Source organism: Andrographis paniculata, unplaced genomic scaffold (genome assembly GCF_009805555.1).
Source record: "Andrographis paniculata isolate CXL003 unplaced genomic scaffold, ASM980555v1 Contig60END, whole genome shotgun sequence".
Classification (NCBI taxonomy): domain Eukaryota; kingdom Viridiplantae; phylum Streptophyta; class Magnoliopsida; order Lamiales; family Acanthaceae; genus Andrographis; species Andrographis paniculata.
The window spans coordinates 1739812-1763305 of NW_026137596.1; the positions used below are offsets into that span (position 1 = coordinate 1739812).

General features: G+C 34.5%; 5 protein-coding genes across 8 annotated transcripts; 3 read left to right on the top strand and 2 right to left on the bottom strand.

Moving 5' to 3' along the window:
- The first annotated feature begins 226 nt into the window (after positions 1–226).
- On the top strand, positions 227–4028 carry LOC127260112 (ribonuclease 2). Its single transcript, XM_051287788.1, has 8 exons — positions 227–516; positions 1009–1037; positions 1221–1294; positions 1931–2036; positions 2367–2458; positions 3206–3367; positions 3512–3602; positions 3701–4028. Exons 1-8 carry the CDS (start codon positions 311–313, stop codon positions 3757–3759), a joined length of 819 nt encoding a protein of 272 aa, XP_051143745.1. The 5' UTR covers positions 227–310; the 3' UTR covers positions 3760–4028.
- Positions 4029–4721: 693 nt separating this feature from the next.
- Positions 4722–7795, bottom strand: LOC127259964 (60S ribosomal protein L5-like). Its single transcript, XM_051287583.1, has 9 exons — positions 7680–7795; positions 7105–7174; positions 6918–7009; positions 6471–6597; positions 6309–6388; positions 6069–6182; positions 5465–5599; positions 5210–5379; positions 4722–5042 (listed from the first exon to the last, which is right to left on the bottom strand). The coding sequence occupies exons 1-9, from the start codon at positions 7680–7682 to the stop codon at positions 4913–4915; spliced, it is 921 nt and encodes a 306-aa protein (XP_051143540.1). The 5' UTR covers positions 7683–7795; the 3' UTR covers positions 4722–4912.
- Positions 7796–9010: 1215 nt separating this feature from the next.
- Positions 9011–12576, bottom strand: LOC127259923 (uncharacterized). Of its 3 annotated transcripts, none has more exons than XM_051287540.1 (7): positions 12174–12576; positions 12054–12086; positions 10888–11008; positions 10550–10619; positions 9659–9741; positions 9295–9356; positions 9011–9157 (listed from the first exon to the last, which is right to left on the bottom strand). In XM_051287540.1, exons 1-7 carry the CDS (start codon positions 12338–12340, stop codon positions 9052–9054), a joined length of 642 nt encoding a protein of 213 aa, XP_051143497.1. In that variant the 5' UTR covers positions 12341–12576; the 3' UTR covers positions 9011–9051. The 3 variants fall into 3 exon arrangements, with proteins under 3 accessions (XP_051143497.1, XP_051143499.1, XP_051143498.1); XM_051287542.1 differs by lacking the exon at positions 10888–11008 and adding an exon at positions 11543–11616 and having other exon boundaries at positions 12174–12257; XM_051287541.1 differs by lacking the exon at positions 12054–12086.
- A 232-nt stretch (positions 12577–12808) lies between these two features.
- On the top strand, positions 12809–16013 carry LOC127259388 (peroxisomal membrane protein 13-like). The gene is made up of 5 exons (XM_051286701.1): positions 12809–13003; positions 13635–13874; positions 14203–14504; positions 14896–14988; positions 15440–16013. Exons 1-5 carry the CDS (start codon positions 12979–12981, stop codon positions 15659–15661), a joined length of 882 nt encoding a protein of 293 aa, XP_051142658.1. The 5' UTR covers positions 12809–12978; the 3' UTR covers positions 15662–16013.
- An 854-nt stretch (positions 16014–16867) lies between these two features.
- LOC127259387 (auxilin-related protein 2-like) lies at positions 16868–23261 on the top strand. Of its 2 annotated transcripts, none has more exons than XM_051286699.1 (9): positions 16868–17436; positions 19267–20887; positions 20975–21116; positions 21209–21303; positions 21425–21490; positions 21796–21885; positions 22031–22207; positions 22630–22966; positions 23068–23261. In XM_051286699.1, the coding sequence occupies exons 1-8, from the start codon at positions 16868–16870 to the stop codon at positions 22666–22668; spliced, it is 2799 nt and encodes a 932-aa protein (XP_051142656.1). In that variant the 3' UTR covers positions 22669–22966; positions 23068–23261. The 2 variants fall into 2 exon arrangements, with proteins under 2 accessions (XP_051142656.1, XP_051142657.1); XM_051286700.1 differs by having other exon boundaries at positions 20996–21116.
- The last annotated feature ends 233 nt before the right edge of the window (positions 23262–23494 follow it).

Consider the following 23494-nt stretch of genomic DNA (forward strand, 5'->3'; position numbering starts at 1 on the left):
ATCCGGATTTGCTGGGGCGAGGCATTGGATTAATTTTATTTTATTTTTTTGAAATTTAAACTGGTCTATGAATAAATAAATAAATAAATAATATGGTTAAATAAAGAGTCTGTTCAATTTTTTTTATTTATTTTTTTTAACACAATTCCCAGTAAATACATCTTCGTAAAAGTCAATACAAAATATTCAAAAAAAAAAAAAAAAAAAAAAAAAAAAAACTCAAAAAACTGTTGAGCACTGGCGCACGCAACTACCACCAGTCCGCACAATCTACGGGTTATCCCCATCGCAGGGCTAGGCCGAGACGTCCATGGCTTCTCTCTCCGTTGCAATTCGATCCGTGTTCCTCTTCGCAACCGTCTGGATTGGAGTGTTTGGCCAAGAGATTGGTGCTGTTGTGGACGGGGGTAATCTGCATTCCAGAGAATTCGACTACTTCAACCTAGCGCTTCAATGGCCGGGGACCTATTGCAGCAAGACTCGCCATTGCTGTAGCTCCAATGGGTGCTGTAGAGGGTAACTTTGGCCTTCTAATTATGCTTCCTTCCTAAACCGTCGCGACCTTATACTGTAATTTGGGCGTAGTTTTGGGTTGTGTTGCGTGTGTGAAATAAAGTACGCGTTGTTGTTGTAGCTGAACACCATATATTTTTTTGGATATATACTTTGTTGATCAAATTATGAAGAAAGAATGCGCAGTGTTATGTGTGATGGTTAGTTTTAGGGCAGATATGGGGATGGTTGAGTTTGAATTGATGGTTATAATTGCATATATATATATATATATATATTTATATATATATATTTCAATGTTTTTGCGGTAATTTGTTAATTATGTTCAAACATTGCTATAAAATAAGGGATTTTGTTTATGAAAGACAGTGTTCAGTACTTTAGTTATGGCTATTCTCGTCTGTTCCTGCTGTTCAAAGAATATTATCTTTTTTCGTAGTCCTGTTATCAAATAAGAATTGCTAACGTATCTGTGTTTTTCTTTTGCTTGTGCAGTTCGGATAAGCCGACAGGATTTACGATTCGTAAGACGAAGCTAACTTCACTATTTTCTTAAATTGTAGTCGGTGGTATATATTTGTGGTGATTTGGAGTTAGAATGATCCCTTTTGGGTTAGATTTGTCATAGAAAGTATCTATAATTTTGTATTATTCTTTTGATGTACTTTTCTTTGCCATATTTAACTTATGCCTTTACCTTCTTTCAGATGGTCTTTGGGCAGATTATAATGATGGATCTTGGCCTTCCTGTTGTTCTGGTAAAAAATTTGATATTAAAGAGGTAATCTTTGTTTTGGTTGTAGAATCATTTCAACATACTGACATGTCATTTGAACTTTGTGAACTTATCTGCAGTTACATACCAGTGTTTACATTAAAAATTGTTACTATCCTGCGAATTAGGCATCAGTTGTGTTATGATAGGTTTCCAAAATTTAACTTGCTTTCAATCACATTTGTAAAGATTGTTTATTTCATATACCATTTGGTATATGGGTGGGTTGATTGGATATAGATTCACTACTAAACACTGATATTATTTCTGTATTGGTGAAGATTTAGTTACTTACCCAGTATTACATTGCTATATGTATTATAATGACAGATAAAATTGCTCCCCTAGAAACCTGTAGTGGTTTCAGAGAAATGCTTCGATTTAGCAAGTACAAATGAATTTTCTGCTTATTTACGTCATTATTTCAGAGCCTAATCATTTGGAAAGAAGTTTGATTTGGGGTATTTAGTCATGTAGGTTAATAGCCAACAAAGTATCTGAAGTTTATGCTATTTGTGATTGACATAGCTCCATCACTCACCAAATCTCTTACCGTCAAAGCTTTTCTTTCCACTGTTGGCTTCATTTTTACTTGGCATTGACTCCACCTCTCTTTTATTCTTATAATTCTGAAACCTTCAGATTTCGACATTGCTTGGTGCCCTGAATAAATACTGGCCGTCTTTAAGCTGCAGCTCTTCTTCTAATTGCCATGGTGGGAAAGGATTGTTTTGGGAACATGAGGTAGGTTCATAATCTCTGCTTTATTTCAGCATTCATTAAATATTGTGGGGACTTATTATCGCTCCTTCTGCTTTTGTCATGTTTGGATTACGAAACATCTGGAAACAGTGGGGTAAGATTCTATCTGACATTCCCATCTGGCTTTAGCTTTATCATTTTCATTTAATCCAGATAACATATTTGTCATTCCTTCGATTCCTGTTTCATATTGATGGCGATGTCAATTGATGCACTTGCGAAAAATATATTTTATACATTCCATACTCCATATCCTCCATGACTACATTGTGCTTTTTTTTGTATTGTAACTGCTCTTTGTTTTTATGTTCTGCAGAAAAACACGGTACTTGTTCTGCTTCCGTTACAGGAGATGAATACAATTACTTTCTGACAGCACTCAATCTTTATTTCAAATACAATGTCACGGTAAGATGACTTTTCTTAGTAGAGATATGTTCTTTAACTTTTTTTGTTTTTTTTTACTTATCCTGGATTTCTGTGTTACTACTTATGACATTGAGTTGCATTTTACCTGATGTAATTGAGTTGGTCACTCGAGTCGAAGTGGGCTTGGACATTTTGTGCTAAACAGAAGTCAATAATCAGTGATGAGCTTCTGGTTCTGCGATTGCATGAGATTCTAACTTCTATTCTACTTGATATCTCTCTTACTTGTCATCTGTCTTCTCACTCAACTTAGCGTCTTTAAAGGGACTAACATGGAGGTGTGAGATGGATTATCCTTAAAAAATTATTCGAAATCAGGAACTTTATCAGAGTATATACTTTGAGGGGAATGAGCTTCACTTGTTTAAGCTCAAGCTCAATGCTCCTTGGCTGTCGACTTCAAGCATGTTTAAATTTACAAGATTGTGTTAAAATTTCTTACTTGTATATATCAATTTGATACTAAAGCATAAATGCACGAGTAATTTTAAAATCTTTTGAGGTAGTTGTTGACATAAGTAGTGGTGTAATGATTTTTATTATTCTGTTTTTTGCTTTTTTGAATGACATAATAACCCACGGTTGCTATTTGGAATAAAAAAATCCTAGTCGAACCTAATAGTTTGCAAACTATATCAGCAAAACAAGTCACACTCAACGGAACTATGTGCAATGTAAAATGATTTTTGTTCACATTGGTAATGTACTATCACTTACATTGTGCAGGAGGTTCTACTTGAAGCTGGATATGTACCATCTAATAGTGAAAAATACCCGACAGGAGGCATCATTTCAGCCATTCAAAACGCATTCCATCTTACCCCAAAGTTGGAATGTGAAAACGGTGCTCTGGAGGAAGTACATTTATGCTTCGATAAGAAATTTGAGGTCAGAGATCCCACAAATTCTGTTTTCCCTATTTAATGATATACCGATGATTAGATGATTCAGACAAAATGACGCATAGCTTGTGGAAAAGAAAGTAAATCAACATTCATATATGTGACGAATCTTGTGAAAATGGCGATGCAGCCTAGGGACTGTGCAGTGAAATCCTCCAACGTACTGAGATCGAGCAAATCATGTCCTACATACGTTAGCTTTCCCGATTATTTCTCGCCAGGTTAGTTGAATCTTTGACAATGCATTGTTGAGAATCGAGTCGAATAATAGAAATCTAGGGAGTGAACTGAAACAAGTGGTACTGTGATGTGATGGCAGGACTCGGGCTCGGAATTGGATTCGGAGATGATGGAAGTGCATTGAGTTCCAGAATGTAGTTTAGAGTCGTCATCTATGTGTAAGTTAGGAGGAGGAGTGGATGATTATATGCAGGAAGAGTCTGTTCCTCAGGTACCGAAGAAACAGGACTCTCTGTTAACGCATACGTTTTTAGAGGTTTATGCATTATTTCAAAACTTTAATAAAACTCCTGTTTAAACTAAACCTAAATAAGTGAGATTGTGTATTTGTGCACATGGTTGTGCACTTGCATTCCTGAACTCTTAGATGTGTTATATTATTGTTGTTACCATTAATATTTCATGGCTGGAGTTAAGGGTTTTTTCTTTTTCATATTAAAATTAATATTGTTTACTAAGTATACTTTTTAACACACAAAAAAAAAATATATTTATTTACAAAAATATCAACTCAAAGCATTATTTGAATAAAAATTACAAACAATATTCAATTTCAAATCACAAATTCACAACCTAATTTTAAAAGATATTTTCCATTAAATTTAAGCTAAACACAAAATCTACATGTAATTTCATAAAATTGCATCAGGTGGTTTCATAAATTTTGCATCTTAATCCCCGATCCTTGTTTAAGGATATTTGACATAAATACCAATTTATAAACCCCTAAAATTACAAAATATATTTATTTTTTTTATATTTATCCTAAAAAAAATAGTAAATATATATCAAAGACATAATTTACCAAATTTACATGGAAAAAACGACTATAAAATCTAAAGGACAATTTTAATATACAAATCTAACCTAAAGATCATCAAGCAATTGTTGTAATTATAAGAAAAACGTTCATGTTCTTAATAAAATCCTTTATACATATGTTAATACATATCATATAATACGTCAAACGTTACATAAAAATATTGCGTGATATACCAAACGCAACAAACCTAAAAACAATAATAATAATAATAATAATCATATATTTTCTTTAAAGAAAGTGCGAAAACAAACTGAGAAACAAAATAACAAGTCAACAATACTCGGCAAAAGGCAAAATATAATTTGAAGTTGAGCTTCCAAACGAAACCATAAAAATAAAATCCACAACCTAACTTGTCCCCATTCCAAACATTACCACATATCATAATGGCCTCTCAGATGTTTTCATTAAGTAAAAAACTAGTGCTATAGCTCAAAATTGACACAAATTCATATCCAATTATGATTCTTACTCATCATCCTCGTCCTCATCATCATCGTCATCCTCGTCATTTCCACCAGCAGCAGAATTCAGGGCATTCAACCTCTGGATCAAACGGGCCTTTCTCTCCTCGTAAGTTAGCTTCTTAAGGTTGAATCTGATACAGATTTGTAGCCATGTAATGTCATCAGCATTTTCACAAGAAGCTAAGTATCAAACCATATTAACCAGCCTATGCTCAGCTAGTCTGATATACATGGATAAATAGGCACATATAATTTTAATGTAATACTATAAAAGTATTTTCAAAGAAATATATCTAACCTCTTATGCTCCTTCGGAGCAGGTTTCTCGGATTTCTTCTGCGAGGGATCTGCACGAATGGCAGCATGAACCTGCTTGTACATCGCCTCAATGTTATCCGGCTCAACACCATTTTTAATGTATTCACTGAAGTGAGATTGGTACTTCTCAGGCTCATCCTCCATCAAGGTCTGAAGAAACCATCAAACTCTAGGTAAGGACCAACGCAAAAAACTCTCGGGTAATGGGAAAAAGAAACAGTGAAACAAAACTAACATTCATGTAAGAGGCAACATGACCACCGTAAATGTACTTCCTGTGCACTTCAGCATCAAGCTGTTTGCTATCCTTGCTAAATCCTGCAAACCTCTTCTCGCTGTGGGGGATGTCAAGTCCGCCATCCAAAGCTCCCTGTAGATATATTGATGCTAAATCAATTTACCTCCAACAAATCAGCTTTATTTGGCAATCTCTAATATATAAGAGTTTGAAAACAATCATATATCATTACAAACTCCATCATTCGACTTCTATTCAAGTTTCTTCAAATTAACAAAAGCAATAATCTATACCCCTCAGCTGATCATCAATGTCGTATTCAATATCACCAACCAATACAAATTTAAAAGCTATTGATCACTGTTCAAACAAATTCGAACATTTCAAACCCACACCCAAACAAAGTTGGTTTTTCAGATTTTATTATGGTTTTAATATATAATCTAGTGTTTAACATTACAAAATTGAAAACCACACCCAAATAGGAGGGACCAATAACAAGAACTAGGGGGTATCAAAAGGCAAAACAAGATTGGGTACCAAAAGCATATTTAAGTTTACAACATCAAATGGGTTTAGCAGTAACAAAGCTATAATATACCTTCAGTGCACCAAAAACACGGTTTCCAGTTGTGGTTCTCAAAAGGCCAACATCAAGGAGGGCACGGAAGGGCCTCCTTTCCTCGGGTTCAACAGAGTAGTCCTCACCAGTTGCCTGAAAACCATTACATAAAACCTTAGCTTAAAAAATACTTCCCAACATATGATAATCCAACAATGAGATGTGCCACAAGGGGCAAACAACTCAAGTTAGCAATAGGATGATGACCAAATAAGGTACCTCAGTATTTCCTTCATACTCTTTGTCCAAATCAAGCTTCTGCAGAACTCTACGAGCCAGAAGAAGTCCAGTGCAATATGCTAAATCACAAGACAATATGAGATCAACATGGTTGAAATAACAAAAAAATGAATTAAGAATTAGCAAGCCAATATAAGATACCAGCAGCATAGTTGGTGAGGCCAACTTTCAGGCCATAACGAGGGAGTTCATGTGAGTAAGCAGCAGATAGGACATGGTCACCAGCAATGCTAGAAGATACAATTTGGGCAATTATATCCTTGTTGGTCTGTAATCATATGTTAAGGAACAAAATACCCACGGCTATATTCACAGATAATGCCAACAGATACAGTGAAAATGTAATAACACGAGAATGGATATGATTCAGACTTAAAAAATAACAGTTAAAAATTCATAATTCTCAACAAATAGAGAAGGTATTTGCAAGAAACTAAGGGAGACATTAGGAACATCCATTCCATTACTGGAACCTCAAGAAAACTGTCAATGGAATTAAAAGTAAGAATTGTCAGTATGAGAGATTGGGATGCAAAAAAAAAAAAAAAAAAACTGAAGACACAGTATTTTGGAGATAGGTAAGGATACAAATCGCACAACAAATCGGTATTTCGGAGTGTTGTACTTGTTCTTATCCTGATTGATCAGGCGAATCCTAGCCCTATAGTCAGTCTTTCCCTCTGCATTGAAAATCAGGAAAGTCGTTCATTGTCATTATAGATTGAATGTGAAAAAAAAAAAAAAAAAAACCCCAGAACATCAATTAATGGCTTACCTCTCCTTCTCTTAAACTTCACTTGAAATCGCTTGAAGTAAGCCTTTGTCTTCTGGGTTTTGACGTACGGCTAAGGCAACAGAATCCATCCGTCAGAAAATGGAAGTCAAATTATATACAAAACCCGAGAGGGCGAACAATTATATATCCCCAAACATGACATCCAAAAATCATACCAACAGTATCAACCCCATAGAATGACTATCTGATAATCAAAAGCCTAAACATAATTAGGAAAATAAATAAAATTTAAGCCACAAGTTTTGCGGCTCATCGCACATTCAGATTACTAAAACCACCACAATCCAGCCCCATATATTGTCACATGAAAACAAAGGCCAACGAATCAACCAATTTCCACATAAACCAAAATGAATCGAAGCAAAAGCCTAAATCGGTAAACCTACAGATAACTTCATATAACATATACAAATAACCTCCGTCTATCAACATCGGAATTGACTTCAAAGCAAAAGTAAACAAGCACCCAAGGGGAGGAAATCCAGATAAGATACAGCCAAACAACAAAATATGCGACAGAGCTCGTTACAACTATTGATGATCTGAAATCTCACCATTGTATCGAAAGCAGTCGCCGGAGAAGGAGAATCCCGCGGCAGAAGAAGATGCAGTAGACGCCGTTCTGCAGCTCCTCTACTACACACTGACGCTATTTGAGGGCACTGAAACCCTAGGGCTCTACTTCTTGGGCTAATGGGCCTTTAGCCCAGCCCAATATTTTTATTTATTTAATTATATTAGCAATTTTTATTGAATTTGTTTAGGCGCAACAATAATAAGTACATGAGAGTTTTTTTCTAGTCTTTAATTGTCGGATTTGTTCATTACGATTTTTAATAAATATTATTTTTAAAAAATAATATACAGACAAACACAATACATATCATATAAATTTATATATCCACAGAAAATTAATAATTAAATCTAAAATATTATTTTTTATATATAATATAAAATGCATGTACAAAAACAAAATATTCAAATATCAGCAAAAAAAAATAGACGTGACTTTTAGAGCCGAATAGAAATAATATTATTTTTTATAGTTACTATAGGAAAGATTAATTGTTTTAATAGTACCTAAATTTGAACTATATAAAATAATTGATAAGAAACTGAAATTGTTATTTTAAAATTAAAGAGATTAAAATAAATACATATAAGAATAAAATTGAATTTTTTATTTTATTTTTATTTTCATTTTTTGTTCAACCTGAGAAACCGGATTGAAGGTAAGTGGGCACTTTGCTAAATTTCTAGCCGAACCTAATACCTTGCAATTGTGGACATGTATTCATTCGTTGAGACATGAATTACTAGAGCTTAGTGATTATTTTTTTATCAAAAATAATATGAAATACAATAATATATCTTGAAACTTGAATAAATACTAAATTGAAAATCAGACATTTCTTCATTAACATTTATTTACCAAAAAAAAAAACAAACTCAAAACTAATCTAATCTTAACAAATAAAAACAGAAATAATAAATATATATGGGGATACCACTATGTATATATATATATATATATATATTTATGTTTGTGCAGGAATATTAATATTAATATATGTATGTATATAAATATAAATGTATATATATTAATGTATAGTAATGTAATCATTGCATAACAATATTCCACCTCGTTGGATTAAATGCATTCATTCAATTTGTTTATATTTACGTATGAACTACGTGTGTACTTACTAACCGAAAATAAATTTTCAAATACAAAAAAAATTGTTCTCGGTTTTTTTTTTTTTCTCAAATTTTTAATCATACAATCTCATAAAAGTGAAAAAAAAAAAAAAAAAAAAAAAAAAAAAAAAAAAAAAAACTAAAACTAAAAAGTCTGCTAATTTTCATAAGAAAAAAAAAAAAAAAAATCAAAATATATCCACCATTATAGTTTGAACGCCGTAGGTATCAATATGGATTATACACCGATAGAGGTCCATCAAGGAATGCAAAAAGTTGATCGTCCACATAGTCAAGATCTGGCATTCGTTGCATGAATCTTGGATCATTAGACCTACAAACACACATACACACATGACCTTAATCTTATCATATGATCATTGTATATGATTTTATGTTTTTTTCAATGAATATTATTGTAGTTTCACTTTCTTAAATGAATGTTTCAAAATTAAAGTATAATAGACTTACTGATGCCAGAGATGATATATATTCTCTCGAACTTTGCTAAACAAATTCATGTTCCTGTCGATCTGTATATATAAAACAAGCAAAATTAAAAAAATCAAATAAAATTATTCTCAAATGTGGAATATATATATATATATATAAAACGAATTCTATATTCAATATATATCTATATATATAAGAACACTATTCATATGCAAGGGCCATGTTGAAAAAGTAGAATCAAAGATGCATTTTGTTTTGTATTAAGGTTTTAGATAACACAATCATTCGAAATATTTAATTATATCTATAATTGATCTAAAAACAGAAATATATATTTTGAAACCAAGTATATATATATATATATATATATATGAAATTATACCTGATAACCTGCGAGATTGGCTGAAATTTGATTTAATGATTGTGAATTTCCCTCGAGAATCTGTTTTGCAGGTTCATTAATTTCTGAAATTCAATAATTTAATGAGCACAACATACCAATTGTAAAATATCAATAAAAATTATTTTCAACTATGGTATAATAAAAAAGAAAATAAAACTTGTTCGAGATCACAAATTAGTCAGTCACCAGTAGGGCTAGTAACCATACTCATTCTTCATTTTTACTGTATAATTTAATTCAATAGTTATAGGTAAAATTAAAATAATGCCATAAAGTTTCAAATGGTGAAATAATATATGCAATTGAATAGAAAAAGATAATATAAACAAAATGAAATTTCTTTAATATTGTAGGAATCCTCTAAAACTTATATTAGTATAGATATAAGATTATAAGTATATTCTAAAACATGAATTTAATAATTCATTTTCGAAAGTTATATAATTGAAGTTTTTATGCACATTTCATTCTTCTATCATGTTCTACTATTTTTTTTTTTTTTTTTCATAATCAATTATTTTTAAATGAACCTTTACAATGTCAAAGACTTTTGAAGCTATAATATATAAATAAACAATGGCTCTGTTTTTTTTTTTTTTTTTTTAACACAAATTTTCAATTACAATTTTTTAAAAATAATAATACAAAATACAAAAGATTTTATATAAAAAAAAAAAAAATTCAAATACTCTGTTATAAAAGTCTAGAAGGCATTAAAAAATTTAAAATCAAATATCCTAAAATAATGCTATATTTCATATTTTTAACCTATTTTTCATGCCCCGCACTAAAAAATATTTCATCGAAAAATATTGTGTGAACGAAGCCGATAATTGTTGGAGTGAAATTAGGTAAAACAAATAAACAAACCTGACATTTCATCGTTCTCTGCGAATTGAGTGTTAGATGAACCATTTGATGGACACATAAACCATATATCCTGAAAATTGCAACAATAAACAAATATAATAACTTTATTCATGAAATATATATATAATAATAATTATTATTACTTTTAAATTTGAATAGTATAGAAAGTTATATTAATTCATATTTGACAATACATAGCTAACAATGATTATATTCTACATTAAATTCTATATTTTTTATAAATAAAATTAAGACTTTATGCATGAAAAAAAAATAAAATAAAATATAAACAAGTGAACATAATAGATAAGAAAAAAAAAAAAAAAAAAAAAACTCACTTCCATCCGATTTTGGTATGACATCCATTTACAACGCAATGCGACATCCCTAATTGTTTTATTCTCCAGTGAATTGGAAATTAGAGCATAACACTCGAGAAGATCATATATTGGGGCATACCTATATATGTATATATATATAATAAATAAATGAAATTATTCATCAACACCAAATTTCTATACATTTTTTTCTACATTAAAATATAATAAAGTACATACGAACACAATATATAAATACAAAAATATATATTACAGACTTTGTTTTAAAATATATATATATATATATTAAAATATTCAAAACATACTTCTCAATTAATACCTAAGATAAGAAACAACTAAAAGTAAAAATACTAAATAACAACATTCATGTTTACTTGTCAGATTAATTTTAGTGTCAAAATATCACATAACACATATTTATATCACATCAAACAATTATTTCAATTCAAAATTTTATTATTCAAAATCAAATCCAAAACCAAAACCTCACAATAAACAGGCCACTACAAATCAAATCAAATCAAATCAAATTAAACATCCATAAATACGATGATGAGAATTAAACCCTAAACCCTACGTGCAACTATGAGAACTAAACCAAATCTAATATCCATAAATTTCTAAACAAGAGAAAAAATAAAGAAACAAAGAATACCTTAATATTTGCAGCTCCAATCATGATCAATATTAATTGAATCCACATTATAAAAATCGGGTGCCAATCCCGTGCTAATCCAACCATGTCAGTTCATACGTATAACCAATATATATTTCCACATAATATAACATATATTAAATTTTTAATGTAATATATTGTAAATATGTGTCGATTATTTGTGCTAAGGTATGCCGATTCGGTTAAATCAACGATAAGCTAATTTGACCGAATCAACCTTTGATTCATAGTCATGAAAATCAATACATCACATGCTATAAATTTTATTACTTTGCTATGTGTTTTCTGTATAATACTGATTATTTTAGTTGATGAACACAGTAATTAAGCCCATGCAAAACCAATAGAATCCAACACTATAATAATAATAATAAACATTTTAGAAAGATACGCAATTGAAAAGAAAAACTATTCACCCACCATTTTTTTTTTTTTTAACATGCTCTTATTAATATTATAAAAAAAAGTATAATATATATATATATATTACCCATTTGCAAAGTCATCCATACGCTTCCTATACCTATTATAAAAAAATATTTTTAGTAAAAAATAAACACCACAAAAACAATAACGATAACAGCGATAATAATAATAATAATAAACTGACTTGAGAAGCAGTTCGTCCAAGACGGCCTGTTCTTGGGGAGTCCAGACGACACTCAAGCCAGGATTATACAGAAGACTCCTCATAACTCCCAACGGCGGATTATCGTTCTCAATTATAGTTTTAATGAAATCAATTGAAGGAACGGTTGCTCCGCCGGTCGCCGACATCAAATAAGAGAAATTAACGCGAACTCAACCAAAAACTCTACCGGAAAAAAGCACCTCGAAATTGAAAATTCAATCGATTACTTACGGCTAAACGAACTGTAATTGGAATTCTTCTTTGAAGACGAAAGAAAATTATGGTTTCGGTGGATGAAGCGATGTGTGTTGATATTCTGGTAAGCTTTTTTCGAAATCTTTCCTTATAAATAGCGTAGTTTTTGTTGAGGTGTTTGTTTAGACTACACACGTGGAATGGTTTGAGTTTCTAGAAAAATCTGAAACAGAAATTTAAAAAAAATTCAATTTAATTTTCAATTTAAAATAATATTTAATATATTTTTTATTAAATAATTTATTTTATTGTATTGAAAATATAAAAATTAAATAGTAAAAATATAAGAATTATAGAAAGAATTCAAACGAACACATCCTAAATCTTTGGGGAACCACCAGCTACCCCCACAGTAGGTTCGGGCCAAGTTACTTATGGTCCGGGCCGGGCTGGACCAATAACCGACCCCAAAATTGTAGCTGTTGGAGCTGCAGTTTGCTAATATAAACAAATCAGTACCTAATTTCGATATAGATATTCTTAATCTCTCTCCTCGATCCCGCAGTCTTAGGGCGGCAGAACCCTCGCGATGGCGAGCAACTCCCAAACGTCAGGTATATGCAGCTTATATTGGATTGAATCGATTTGATGATGGTATAAGTTCATTTTCTGAGATTATTTTCGAAACTTTTGGTCGGGGTTGATGCGTTTTTTTCGAAGGGCGTTTGCCGCGTTGAGTTCTTTGTTTATGTAGATTGATTGTCGATGGAATCGTTCTACTTTCTTCGTCACCTGTTTGGACATGACAGTTGATTTTTCATAATGTAATTTTATGCAGTTCTGTTAGATTTGTATGCGAGGTTTCTAATTCCTTGTCCAGAATTGTAGTTTCAATTGCGTTAACTACACAAAAGAACAATATTAGTAACAATTACGATTTCGGTATTACTAAGGTTGTATGTTTACAAGTTAGTTTAACAAAACTCTCAAATTTAGTTCTAGCACAATTTAGAGAAGAATACAGCAATGATATGGCAAACATACCTTCTTAAACGAGTGGACCATTAGACAGATTCAGGTGTGATTCTTGTGTCCAGTGTCCGCCATTGATATAATTTTGTTTTTGGATGCAACAGAATTTACTTTGATGACATATAAATTTAGCTGCAGTAGGGAGATGGTGGAAGATTTCTTATAGTTCTTTATTCCGTAGTAATTATGTAGCGAATGTTAATCCCTGCGCAGGAGATGGCCCTCCACCAAAACCATGGGAAAGATCAGGGCCTTCTTCTTCTGGGCCTACGCCTTTCAAACCACCCTCTGCTGGAAACACAAGTGATGTAGTAGAGGCATCTGGGACAGCACAGCCTGGTGAAGTTGTTTCAACTTCTGATAGGAATACAACTGTTAATAGGAACACACTTGCTCGGCCTGTACCTTCTAGGCCTTGGGAACAACAGACATATGGAAACAGCACCTACGGAGGTGCGTGTGCTTTCATTACTTTGAGCCGGCCACAGCCTTGTTTCTAATTTGCTATTTTCATTGAAGAAAAATCGGTTGTGCATGTTTATGTTGTTGCATCTTGCATAGCAGGCTTTTCCAAGTACTATAACTTCTGTCTGTGTATGCATATTATATCTGCGCATTGATTCTGTTCTAATAAATTGTAGCATTTGCATTGTTTTAAATTGTCATGCTGATTGAACATAATATAAAAATATGGGGTTGTATAATATTTGCATCCTGTGTTATTTGTAGCACATCAAGTGTATAGAATATTCAAATGATTTTTGATTTGTTTCTTATTCAGGATATGGTTCTGGTTTGAATTATAACTCCGGCTATGGAGGTGGGGGGATGTATGGCTCGTATGGTGGATATGGAGCAGGGTCCTATGGCAACGGTTTGTATGGAAATAACATGTATAGAGGAGGCTATGGTGGACTTTATGGAGGTGGCATGTATGGTGGTGGCGGAATGTATGGCAATGGTTATGGAGGTGCAATGGGTGGCTATGGAATGGGCATGGGTGGCCCCTACGGTAACGAGGATCCTAATAACCCTTTTGGACCTCCTTCCCCACCCGGTTTTTGGGTCTCACTAATGAGAGTGGTAAGCTAACTCCATCTCTTCTTCCTGACTTTGTTGAGAGCATTAGAATCACTTGTCTTTTTGTACTTTGTACATAAATTTGGTTGCTGGAGATTGATGGATGCAAAAGTTAATTCATAACTCAAAGATGAAATAATTTGCTTGATGCACTTTTGTCAGGGGAAAATCATAATTGGTTGCATAGCCAGTTCCTAATCATTAGAACAAGAAACTACTCTTTTTTGTAAACATGAAAGATCGGAGTTATGACCTTTTTTTTTTTTTTTTTTCATATTAGTATTTTCTTCAAGCTTGATTAGTATTAGTCAGTGAAGCATTGATCTTAATTGTTGTTGGGATCCGCCATATTTTATACCTAATCCGTCAATTTTATTCTTTTTGGCAATGACAGATGCAAGGTGTGGTGAATTTCTTTGGACGATTTTCGATGTTGATTGACCAAAATACGCAAGCACTCCACTTGTTTATGTCTGCCCTCCTTCAGGTACTCTCTTCTTTTCACGTGTACCATTATCCTATAATCCAGTGCTGGTTGCATCTTGATCATTTCTTGGATGCATTTTTAGAGTTTTGGGGGGTATTTGAAATAATGTCTGTTCTTGTTGAGTAAAATAGTGACAAATTGAGATTTTTGTCCCCCTTTTTCTTTCTCTTGAAACGTACTACACATTATTTGATATAAAGATTCTTCAATAATTGAAAAACATTGTTAGGTATCAAAATGGCTTTGTAAGCATAAGTTTTCATGATTTATAAAAACAAACAAATAATAATAATAATAATAAATTGTTTACTTATATTTATACTAGAAAGAAGCCATGTTGATTATATCTGGTGGATTATGTGTTTTTACTTATTATATCACACAGTGCCTGAGTAGTTTAGCCGGAAATCATTACTCTTTCATCATCTAATTGCAAATGCTCCCTATGCAGCTATTCGATAGGTCCGGAATGTTATACGGCGAACTTGCCAGATTTGTTTTGAGAATATTAGGAATCAGAACAAAATCGAAGAAAGTACCTCCTCCTGGAGTGGATGGCCTTCCCGGACCAGCAAATACCGGAGGAACTCAAAACTTCGTGGATGCGCCCAAAGCTGCCCCTAGCGGCGCCTGGGACACTGTCTGGGGCAGTGATGCCAAGAGCAAGGACTAAAACTACACAAATCTCGTCGTCTGACTTGTAGACTATGGTAAAATCTAATACCAGTCTCTGTTCAAAGCCAGTCGAACCCGCAGCTAAGGATGCACAAGGCTATGATTTGAACATGCCTTCGGTAAACAAAAAAAATTTAAAATAAAAAATTATGTTAGTTTGTGTTTATCATAAGTCTATATGTATACATACAAGTATATAATTTATAAACATGAACTTTGAATTATATATGCAGGTAGTTTTCTTCTTTTGGCTGTGCATTGCGTTTTGAAATTCAGTTGACGTGTACTTCGTCCGTGGGATATTATCAAATTTATTTTGATAAATAATAGTAATATTTTTAATTAAATTTCCCGCCGCTAAGATATAGTATTCATCTCCACCCGGAGATAAATAAAGCATTCGTAACCCTGTTGATCTCTCCAAACTTCATAAAACGGGCTTTCTAAAGATCTCCAAGGACCCATCCAAGGACCCACCTTCGCATGAATTGCTAAGGATCCAATAAGTCCAACATTGGTTCCCTCAGATGTGTCAATTGGGCAAATACGACCATAGTCACTCGTATCTGAAAATTAGCGGTTCGTCCTGTTAGTCCTCCAGGACCTAAATAACTCAACTTTTTCCCATGAACTATTTGTGTCAACGGATTAGTTCGATCTAAAACTTGAGATAAGGGGTGTAAACCAAAAAAAGATTCATAAGTGGTTGTTAATGGTGTTGAAGTTACCAAATTCTGCGGAATCGATATCAATTTATGCCGAATTGTCCCACATCTAGTTCCTCGAACCAGATTTTCTAAACGAACCAGAGCCAATCCGAATTGATCTTGTAAAAGATCCGCTACATTATTTTTTAATAAATTGAGTCTCAGAAACAGTTGCTTTGTAAATAAAATAAATCCATCTCATCGTTCCTGAGGAAAATTCGATACAAGCCCTAATTACATTTTGTCATCACTGTCTTCCTTCACCTTCGAAATGATCGTCTCTATCATCGCCGAAGTCTCAAATTGGAATGTCTGTCCACTGTTTTCTTGTGCGCAAAGGTGGGAATCTTTCGGCTAATTCGATGCATTTGTCGATCACATTACCGTTCAAGTCGGAATTTAACCGATTGGGAGTTCGAATCCGGTGAATTGGGGATCCAGCTACTTGCTGGAGGATTTTGTTGTTAGATCCGCCGATGCGGAGGCGAACCTGATCGATGGATAATCTGGATGTTCTGTCCCGTGATTTCGGGCTCGGGACCAGTGGAAAAGCAAACCCCATGAGGTCCTTACTGGCCGATAGGAGAGGCGCCGGCGATCCGTTGTTCCAGAACGTCATCGGCGGTTGGAGCAAGTACCCGCCGAGTTCGAACTCCAATGGTAATCAAAAGCAGTCAGGACTGGGCGATTTGAACTACGATTCTGTTTTCCAGTCGACAGCGAAGAAAAGTAACGACAAAGTTAATTTTTCGCCATATGCGGCGCATGATAAACAGGCGTATGATAACGATGCATTTGAAGGATTACCTGGGGTGAGAAGCGAGACTGGAGGATTAACAACGAAGTTTTATGACGACGTGTTTGGATCGATGTCGACGCCTGCAACTGCAATTGGGAGGAGTCAGAATCGAAACAGTAATTTTGATGATTTGTTGGGAAATATTGGGAGGAACAGGAAGATTGTTGAGAAGAACAAGACCACTAGTGTTAAGAGCAGCATGAATTCAAAAGGATTTGATGATTTTTTGGCTGGATTTGGGAGTGAAAATTCAGACGCAGCAGCTAGGTTATTTATTTTATTTTATTTTTTAATTTTTCCTTTTATTCTTTTGGCATTAGATTATATCCAGTTTGATTGCTATTTGCGAACTGCTGTTACTGACTTGAGCTCCTGGCTATCTGCTGTTAGATCAATTAATATTCTGATAGTAGTTATTTGTGAATTTAGTGATGTTAATGATTCAATCTGAAACTGGAGCTGAGTTTCAGGTTCTTAATCTCAATTGGTTTGAGCTCAACTAAAGTAATGTGCCTAAAATACGGAGCTCAGGTTGAACTTGATTAATGGAGTTTTGGTCAAGCCCAGAGTTGTTTCACCATAGGAAGATCGAACCTGAAATTGTATCAAATCCCAAGTTATTTTATCGCTTGAAAAAAGTACTAATTTATCACCATGGCCCAGTTCAGCTGTTTTTTTTACTAGATCAGTCCATCAAGTTACCTGACTTGACTAATAATCTAGTGCATTTGAGCTTGATCTTGATTGGTTTAATATAATTGCATTAGCCAAGTTTTGTGTTGACAACGAGCCATATTGATCTAATAAGTAGTTCATAGTGATTTACAAACTGTCCACACGTACAACGCTTTAAAGTGGGAACAAGTAGAGTATATGAATGGTAGTTGATGAAGTAAATGTGGTTATAATTTTTGTCGCATATTACTTGTGATGTTAATCATTTATATATTGTGAATTTCAAAAGAAATTCTTAATACATTAGTTATTACTCTTGGATCGATTTCCTGTTTTCCACTATCTCATGGGTAATAATGCTTGATGGTACTTGGTAGGTGATACCTACATGTTGAATTTTTTTCTACATGGTGCCCGGCCCCTTGCTGATGGAATTTTGTTATTGATGGAAGTCGGATCAGAGATACTTTATCCTTTTAGTATTTGGATTTCGGTTAAATATCTGGGAATTGTAGTTTCATTTTTCCAACTATGTTATGAATAGAGCAGTAGACAATTGTTCATTTAATTGATCGAGGAAGCAGAACATCAAATTTCAGATGTTAGATCCCTTCTGCATTATTGAATGGAAAAACAGCACTATGTGAGCATTTCTCATCCTCTCTTGATATCTGGCCTTTGTTGAAGTCACCTATAGCTATAGTTCTTTAAAATTACCATCTCACCTTGTGATTGGTCACATTCTTATAATGAACCAAATAGTTGACAATTAACTGGGAACAATGAATTTAATTTGGCTGTGGTGAGAGGTGTCTGTAATAACATAATTATCTCTATATTGATGAAGTGACAAATGGGCATTGAGGCAATGTAACATGAAAGATGGTTGTAGGTCCCTGCAGCTAAATCAAGGTCACATTCTGCAGGTGGAGTAGGGGCTGGCAATTGCCCTGTTTCTCTCTGTAAGCCCTAATGGTGACTCATGCCTTAGTAATTGACAACTCAAACTAATATCATACTGTTTCAAGGGAGAACTAAGAGAAAATGAAATTAAACTGTAACCAAACTGACCAAACACCCCTTTATGGATAATAGTTGATTAAGAATTTGAAGGTTGATAACTCGATATGTTATCTACAGATATCATTTCAATTTTCATCTAAGTGTCATTGTCCAACACTTCATTAAATTACTTCTGTTTTTCTCTCTTTAAACAGCACAACATAGCTGCAAATTTGACTCTTTGATTACTCTCAGTATCTGGTGAAGAACAATGCCTTAAGCTTGGCAAATATTGATGACTTCTGTTTCTGATTATGAATCCTGTGCTGTCGGCAGTAGAATTCAAATGCTTTAGCTTTCTCATTTGATTTGTTTCTGACTAATCTTAAATGAAGCGCCATTATTCCCTTTTTGTCCCAGGTCGGTACCAGAGTCAAGGTGGAGGTCTGTACCAAATGCTGGTTCTAACAAGCAGGGGAATATCCTAGGTGATCCTTTTATAGTTCTTGAATCAAGTTCAACTCCAAACTCATCATCTGGAAGGTCCGGGCCACTAGAAGAGATTGGTAAGCTCAATAAATCAAGAAGCACACGAGTTGAAGCTCCGCCTGATGGTGGAACATTTGATCACCTAGATCTCCTTAGTAATATTGGAAAACATGCACGTTCATTCCCCCATGTGAAGGATAATGGAGGGAAGTATGGGAATTCTATATCAACATCCGAATCTGCTACTGCCAAAGAGCCTATGGGTAACTCTTCTTTTGGATTTCCAAAGAGAAACATGAAGAAAAAAGTTTCTGTATATGCTTTTCAGGAACCTCCCTCATTCGATAGGCCAAATGTACTTACCGTTTTTCAGACATTTTCTGATCAAGCTGCTTCTTCTCTGCGACCCCATGAAACCAGCCCACAGGTTGATACACCTACTACATTGGGACAAGGACAACAAATTGATGATGTTTGGTTCACTGTGTCGTATATATCTCTTTTTACACAACCTTCAACTGCTCCACCCCCATCACGACCTCCTCCCTGCATTCCTCGTCAAACGTCAAGGCTGGAAACAAAATCCTCTTCATCAAGGTTCAGAAGGAAAGGTGGTGAAGTTTCTTCCCCGTCAAGTTATATTCATTGTTCTCAAAGTTCTAATCTGACCAAGGATGAATCCAGCAGTCTTCCAACTTCATTGTACAGTGAACTTGCGAAATTATCTACGGGGAGGCCACACAACAATTTTCAAGAAAGTGTCAACCCTTATCATAATAAGAATGCTGATTCCTTCTCTATTGCTGCTGAATCTGCTGCTGCTATTGAGGAAGCTATGGATAAAGCCGAGGCAAAGTTTAGGCATGCTAAGGAAGTGCGTGAAAGAGAGCATGCAAGGTCTGCTAGAAATAAGGAGCATGAGCGGGTGGAAAAGGATGAGCGACAGGCACAATTTAGAGAATTTAGGGAAACCCAGGTGACTTCAGAACGAGAAAGGAAACATAAAGAAGAAGAAAGAGAGCAAAGGCAACTTGAGAAAGAGAGATTAAGAGAGACTGAAATGGAGAAGGCTAGACAAGCAGTAGAGAGGGCAACTAGAGAAGCACGTGAAAGAACAGCTACTGAAGTGCGTTTAAGAGCTGAAAGAGCTGCTGTTGCGAAAGCAAATGCTGAAGCTCGAGAACGTGCTGAAAGGGCAGCAGTACATAGGGCTCAAACTGAAGCTCGGGAAAGAGCTGCTGCAGAAGCAAAAGAGAGAGCAGATAAGGCAGCTGTGGAAGGTAGGGAAAGGGCTCTTGCAGCAGAATTGAGGGAGAAAGAAGTGCAGAAGATAGCTGCTGTGTCAAGGGCCGCTGCTGAATCTAAGCACCAAGCTGAACGAGCTGCTGTTGAGAGAGCTGCAGCTGAGGCTAGAGAGAGAGCAGCTGCACAAGCTCGAGAAATGGCAGCTTCAGCTGCGAGGATGAATCAGCAGAAGACTGGTAATGATCTTGAATCCTTTTTCAGCATGGGCCGAGGAAGTAGGGCACCAAGGGCAAGCTCAAACACAACTGTAAGTACTTCTACTCGAAGCCATTCTGTTCATACAGTATTTTTTGCTTACTTTGGTTCTTATTCATTATTCATGTTCTTATTTAAGGATCCTTTCTTTGATCAACAGCTCCACAGAAAGGTAGGATCTGATGCTGCAAAGGCACCTCCATATTCCAGTGGAGCCTCTACCACAAAGAAAGCTTCTTCAGCCACCAATCTTGTTGATGATCTATTTTCTGTATTTGGAGGTTTACAAACTTCTTATATCTCAGTACTTTGAAAATTGTTAATAGTTTATTCCTTCCTGATGTTTTCTCTTGGAATAATTTCGCTTCTGAAGCTGCCCCATCTGGGGAATTCAAGGTGGTAGAAGGGGAGCCTGATGAAAGAAGAAAAGCTAGAATGGAGCGCCATCAGCGTACTCAAGAGCGGGCGGTATGTGTTCATGTTCTCGGATGAAAAATGGTTTCTGAGCTTCTTCACTGTTCACGATATTCTAATCTTCATCTACTATTTCTTGGGACTTTTTGAATTAAGTGTTCATTTTTCTTTGCAGGCCCAAGCATTGGCTGAAAAGAACCAGCGGGACCTTCAAACTCAAAGAGAGCAAGAAGAAAGACAAGTGAGTTCTTAAAAAAGGGAACATACATTATCTGTTGCACTATTGCTAGCATATAATTTCTTCTGTTAAGTGTTATGTCAAATTCGTTCTTATTCCTTTTCTTTTTGGTGTTTAGTGTAGCTGACCAAGTAATGATTAGATCTTGAATTCCTTTATGTAGTAATGTACCATCTCTTTTTTTGCTTGATTCTACACTTGATTGAATTTTCGCTACTATGAATTTGGGTTCTCTGCTTGAGTAAATCTGGTTGCGAGTTGAAGAAATAATCTAACCTTAGTCTTCATATGATCTGGTTTGGATTCAGAGGATTGCTGAGACAGCAGACGTTGAAATCAGGCGATGGGCTGCTGGCAAAGAAGGCAACCTGCGAGCTCTTCTGTCAACTTTACAATTTGTGCGTAATATGTTCCCCCGCTTCACGCATTAAACTAAAAATATGTTAAATAGCAGTACTTCAGATCCGGACAGGCAGTTTACAGATGTCTAAGAAACTATTCACATTTTACCCTCAATCTTAACATGGGCCCTGTGGATGACAGGTTCTTTGGCCAGGGTGTGGTTGGCAGCCTGTTTCGTTGACAGATTTGATTGTCACTGCCTCAGTTAAAAAAGCATACAGAAAAGCTACACTTTGCATTCATCCCGACAAGGTGCAGCAAAAAGGTGCTACACTTCAACAGAAGTATGTCGCCGAAAAGGTCTTTGACCTGCTAAAGGTATTTACTTGATCATTTTCATCTTGCTCATCTCTCCAAATTATCATATTTTATTTTGAATGTTCATCACAAAACATAGTAAACTCGGGTACGGTTCTGGTTTGACTTCATTACATTATATAACTAGTATCTAACCCAAGACGACATATTATTCTGATTATTATACAGTTCTATAATCATACATCCTATGCAATATTTAGTTACTACCATTATATATGTATTATTTATGTATGTAATATACAACGATGAAAAAATATTCTGAACTTTAGAAACTCGATCTTACAGCCTTTTCTAAGTAGAACCATATCTGTGCATGCATCAGCTCTTTCCTCACATGGTTACATATTTTGATATAAAGCTATTGTCTACTCTATTTAAGGAATCCCTTTCTTCATTTTGGCCTCTGATGCGTTGAAAAACAGGAATCCTGGAATAAATTTAACTCCGAGGAGATCTTCTAGACACGGTCACAGATTCTTATCAATCTCCCGGATCCTCTGAACACCATTCAGTGGTGCTTAATTCTCGAACTTACCTCATAGATATGCCTGCGACGAGGCACCATTGCAAGAGTGGGTAGCAGAAAGATGCACTATACTATATAGATGCTCGGATAGTTTCTACATTTAATGACAACCTTGTACATCATATGCCAAAGACACAATCGATGCAGTACTCAGCCAGACTGAATATCTCATTATTTGAATTCTTACACTGCTGCTATCGCAGCCGACGACAATGGTCAGAGACCGGCACCAGGTGATTTACCATATCTTTTTTGCATCACTTCTCTTCCAGTTCTTTACTAGATAGTCTCATTGTTGAGTTGAAGTTTATGCTGTGATCTTTGATTCTTTCAGATACACCACCATTCATTTGGATTCTACCTGTGAAATCTCCACCCTGGGTTCGGCCGAGCTTCGTCTATTTTGTTTTTTGTGAAAATTACAGAGGAGTTGCTGTGGACATTGTAAGGATGTGTGCTACTACTATATGTCCAATGTATTTCGTCTTTCTCAGCACATGACATACAGAACATCTTTTATATTCCAAAGAGGTTTTGATCGTGTTCTATTGTAATGAAATTCGGGTCGACTAAGCGTCAATATTCTAACTGTGGTTGTGTCGGATAAAAAGTTTATTAAAATTTTTAATTGATAAAAAATTATATATACTTAAAAAGAAACTAAAATATAAATTAAAATATTTAAAAATTATGAAGTACTTTAATAAAAATATAGGATATTAATATTATTTTTATAAAATAAAATTTTATATAATATATAA

Excerpts from the sequence above, each read along its gene's own strand:
- LOC127260112 (XM_051287788.1), top strand. The coding sequence starts at position 311 with ATGGCTTCTCTCTCCGTTGCAATTCGATCCGTGTTCCTCTTCGCAACC. Across the intron at positions 1,295-1,930 it reads AAAAATTTGATATTAAAGAG|ATTTCGACATTGCTTGGTGC; the intron begins GTAATCTTTGTT and ends TGAAACCTTCAG. Across the intron at positions 2,459-3,205 it reads ATTTCAAATACAATGTCACG|GAGGTTCTACTTGAAGCTGG; the intron begins GTAAGATGACTT and ends TACATTGTGCAG.
- LOC127259964 (XM_051287583.1), bottom strand. Across the intron at positions 6,598-6,917 it reads ACCGATTTGTTGTGCGATTT|ACCAACAAGGATATAATTGC; the intron begins GTATCCTTACCT and ends ATATGATTACAG. Across the intron at positions 5,380-5,464 it reads ATGTTGCCTCTTACATGAAT|ACCTTGATGGAGGATGAGCC; the intron begins GTTAGTTTTGTT and ends TGGTTTCTTCAG.
- LOC127259387 (XM_051286699.1), top strand. The coding sequence starts at position 16,868 with ATGGATAATCTGGATGTTCTGTCCCGTGATTTCGGGCTCGGGACCAGT. Across the intron at positions 21,304-21,424 it reads AGCGTACTCAAGAGCGGGCG|GCCCAAGCATTGGCTGAAAA; the intron begins GTATGTGTTCAT and ends TTTTCTTTGCAG. Across the intron at positions 22,208-22,629 it reads AGGTCTTTGACCTGCTAAAG|GAATCCTGGAATAAATTTAA; the intron begins GTATTTACTTGA and ends GTTGAAAAACAG.
- LOC127259388 (XM_051286701.1), top strand. The coding sequence starts at position 12,979 with ATGGCGAGCAACTCCCAAACGTCAG. Across the intron at positions 13,004-13,634 it reads GAGCAACTCCCAAACGTCAG|GAGATGGCCCTCCACCAAAA; the intron begins GTATATGCAGCT and ends ATCCCTGCGCAG. Across the intron at positions 13,875-14,202 it reads TGGAAACAGCACCTACGGAG|GATATGGTTCTGGTTTGAAT; the intron begins GTGCGTGTGCTT and ends TTTCTTATTCAG.
- LOC127259923 (XM_051287540.1), bottom strand. The coding sequence starts at position 12,340 with ATGTCGGCGACCGGCGGAGCAACCGTTCCTTCAATTGATTTCATTAAA. Across the intron at positions 12,087-12,173 it reads TTGGACGAACTGCTTCTCAA|GTATAGGAAGCGTATGGATG; the intron begins GTCAGTTTATTA and ends TTTTTATAATAG. Across the intron at positions 9,742-10,549 it reads AGAGAACGATGAAATGTCAG|AAATTAATGAACCTGCAAAA; the intron begins GTTTGTTTATTT and ends ATTGAATTTCAG.